This window comes from Hipposideros armiger, unplaced genomic scaffold, assembly GCF_001890085.2.
Source record: "Hipposideros armiger isolate ML-2016 unplaced genomic scaffold, ASM189008v1 scaffold_15, whole genome shotgun sequence".
NCBI lineage: Eukaryota > Metazoa > Chordata > Mammalia > Chiroptera > Hipposideridae > Hipposideros > Hipposideros armiger.
In genome coordinates this window covers 5,810,008-5,813,769 of record NW_017731365.1, presented here as the reverse complement: position 1 = coordinate 5,813,769, position 3,762 = coordinate 5,810,008, and the positions used below count along the sequence as shown (strand labels likewise).

General features: G+C 34.8%; 1 protein-coding gene across 1 annotated transcript in view; it reads left to right on the top strand.

Moving 5' to 3' along the window:
- CFAP70 (cilia and flagella associated protein 70) overlaps positions 1 to 3,762 on the top strand; it is a 75,336-nt gene that overhangs the window by 21,529 nt on the left and 50,045 nt on the right. Inside the window, 1 exon segment of the mRNA XM_019624075.1 lies at positions 2,702 to 2,796. Within this exon segment, the coding sequence (XP_019479620.1) occupies positions 2,702 to 2,796 (95 nt within the window).

The window sequence follows — 3,762 nt, the reverse complement described above, 5'->3', positions numbered from 1 at the left end:
ATTGAGCAATTTGGTTGAGTTTTGGAGATTTTACAACAACTTGAAGATGGAAGACCAAACTGTGCATTTTTGCCATATTTTACTGTTTTACTTCCATTAAAGGGAAGAATGCACATCAAGCTTGTGAAAAATTGCATAAAGTTTATAGTGACAATACTCTACAAGAACATCAGTGCCAATGATGGTTCACGAAATTCTGTGCTGGTGATTTTGATCTCAGCAACGCTCCTTGGTCAGGGAGGCCCACTGAGGTTGATGATGACAAAATAAAGGCATTGATCTAGTCAAACCCACGTTACATGACATGAAAGATTGCAGAAACATTGACCATCCATCATTCAAGCATTCATGACCACCTGAAGAAGCTGGGATACATAAGCAAGCTCAATATTTGGGTTCCGCATGAACTCAAAGAAGTTCATTTGACGGCGTGTATAAGCATCTACAATATGCTCATTAAACGTGAGAAAAACGATCTTTTTTTGAAGCAACTGATAACTGGTGATGAGAAGTGGATTGTTGACAACAATGTGGTGTGCAAACGGTCTTGGTCCCGACGTGCTGATTTCGCCTCAAATGACATCGAAAGCAGACATTCATCAGAGGAAGGTTATGCTCTCAGTATGATGGGATTTTAAAGGTATCGTGTTTTTCGAGCTCCTACCAAGGAACCAAACAATCATTTCGAATGTGGACTGTCGGCAATTGGACAGTTTGAATGAATCCATTATCCAGAAACGTCCAGAGCTTGTTAATTGTAAAGGAGTTGTGTTCCATCGCAACAACGTGAGACCACACAAGTTTGATCACCCGTCAAAAATTATTGGAGCTTGGATGGGATGTGTTGCCACACCCACCATACTCGCCTGAACTTGTGCCATCAGACTTGTACTTGTTTCGCTCTCTTCAAAACTCCTTGAGTGGTATAACGTTCAATTCAGATGAGGCTGTAAATCAGCACCTTGTTCTGTTTTTCGCAAATAAAGATAGGTCTTTCTCTGAACGAGGAATTATGAAGCTCACTGAAAGATGGCAAAAAGTTATCGAACAAAATGGGCAATATATTATTGATTGGTCTTTACTCTTTATATAAATAAATGACCTTTGAAAAACATATACAAAATATGTCATGACTTTTCCAAAGACCCAATAAATATACATTGTTGGATTTGATTTGCTGATATTTAGTTAAGGATACATTGTTGCTACTTACTTTGAACAAACAGTTATCGATTTAGTCAATTAAAAATATGAAAAACTTTTTAAAAATTGACTTTAACTTATTCCATTTTCTGATTCTCTTCCTTTCCTTATGTAGATTAAAGTTTCTGACCCATATCATTTTTCCTTTCTCTGAAGACTTTTAGCATTTTTTTGTAAGGCAGATCACTGGCCACAAATTCCCTCCATTTTTGTTTGACTGAGAACGTCTTTATTTTTCCTTTACTTTTGAAGGATAATTTCACTGGATACAAAATTCTAGGTTGGTGGTTTGTTTCTCAAAACTTTAAGTATTTCACTTTACTTCTTTGTATGGTTTCTGAAGAGAAGTCTAATGTAACTCTTATCCTTTTTCCTCTGTAGGAAAGTTTTATTTCCCCCTCTGGCTTCTTTCAAGATTTTTATTTTCTCTTTGTTTTTCTGCAGTTTGAATATGATATACCTAAGTATACATTTTTTAGTATTTATTATGCTTGGTATTCTCAGAGCTTCTTGGATCTGTGGTTTGGTTTCTGTCATCAATTTCATAAAATTCTCAGCCATGTGACTTTAAATATTGTTTTTGCTTCTTTCTCTCTTTATTGTCCTTCTGGGACTCCTGTTCCATTTTTTGTAATTGTCCCAAAGTTCTTAGATATCTGTTATGATTTATTTTTCCATATTTTTCCCTTTTCCATTTCAGTTTGGGGAGTTTTTATTGACATACCTTCAGGCTCACTGATTCTTTCCTCAGCCATGTCCAGTCTACCCATAAGCCAATCAAATGAGTTCTTCATTTTTGTTGCAGTGTTTTTTATTTCTAGCATTTTCTTTTGATTCTCTCTGAGTTTCCATCTCTGCTCACATTACCATCTCTCTGCTCACGTTACCCATCTGTTTTTGCATGTTGTCTGCTTTTTTCATCAGAGCCCTTAACATATAAATTGTAGTTATTTTAAACTCCCTGTTTGATCATTCCGAGATCTGTGTCATATCTGAGTCTAGTTCTTATGTTAGCTTTTTCTCTTCAGACTGTATTTTTCTTGCTTTTTAGCATTCCTTGTAATTTTTAATTTTATTTGAAGTTTGTGAACATGAAAAATTATTTACTGATAGTACTCTTTTTTTTTTTTTTNAAAAAAAAAAAAAAAAGAATTTACTTTTAAAATAATACAAATGTGCAGGTGTTGGTTATTTTTAAAGAACATCCTAAATAATTCTTGAGAATAATTGAGAATCACTGATTGAGGTTATGTGAGTGAATATTTGGCAGTTATTAATAGTACTGGATCAGTATAAGGATAATGTAAGTAATTTATCTTATATACTTTATTAATAGTTGAGTACCCTAAAATTTAAGATGTTGGTAGTATTTATAGTAGTAGTCATACTATGGTAGTAATAAAAGTATTGTGATCAATCCATTAAAAAAAAAAAGATTGAGCAGGATGAAGTCATGGTACACTGAGAGAACAAAAGTCTCTATCTTATTATTTTACAGGACAAGGAATTTAGGAACCAATCAGAGTGCATAAAGAAAAGGATTATTTGGGACTTGGAAAGTCGCCGCTACCTTGATCCTACTGCAGTGGTCAGGTAGGAAGAGAAAGAATATGTCTACATAACAAAGACTGGAGGTGGGAAGAAATGTTACTTTTGTTAATTTTATCTATATTTGAGTTAAGTTTATCTGAGACTCTTTCACCACATCTGTACTAACAGAGGCTTCTAGTGATGGTGAATTAATCAAGGTGGGTTCTTATTTTTTTTCTTATTTCTCTTTTGTATAAAAGTCCAGAGCTGGTATGTATGGTGGCTCCTTGGTGTTACAAGGTATCCAGGCTCAGTCTTTCTTTTTGCTTTTCCTTCTGTAACATGTGCCTTCCATCCACAAGTTTGTCTCATGGTCCAAAATGGCTGTTGAAGCTCCAGCTTGCACATTCACATTCCTGGCAGAAAGTTGGAAGAGGGGAGTGCTTTTTGGATAAAAAAAGGACACATGCTGCTGTCTTAGCCCCTTTTATAGAACCTTCCTGGAATCTGACAATCTCTGTTTATATCTCATTAGGCCTCTCTAAATGCAAAAGAGGCTGGGAAATAGTGTTTTTGTTGGATATGTTGTTGCCCAGATTAAATCAGAATTTAGGTAATAAAGAAGAACAGGATACTTGATATTGTGTGGGTAACTACTAGGCTCTGTCACAGTGAACTGGTGACTAGGGAAACATGAGAAATAAAGCATTATCAATATATGTATAAATTGAATGAACTATTCTCTTTTTTTTTTCAATTAGTAGTCTATGTTTTTAGAACAGTTTCAGAATTACAGAAAAACTGAGCAGGTATTTCAGAGTTCCTATATTACCTCTGGTACCCCACTTGATCATGGTATATAATATATTGGGTCTTCAGAAAAGTCATGATGCATGTTTGCAACAGATGGCACTAGTTCATTTTTGGAAGTACCAGAGTCATTCGCATCTATGTTATTGCTATGTCATTTGACAGCTGACAGTTCTAGCTTCATTCTAAAAAAAAATTGAGCAATTTGGTTGAGTTTTG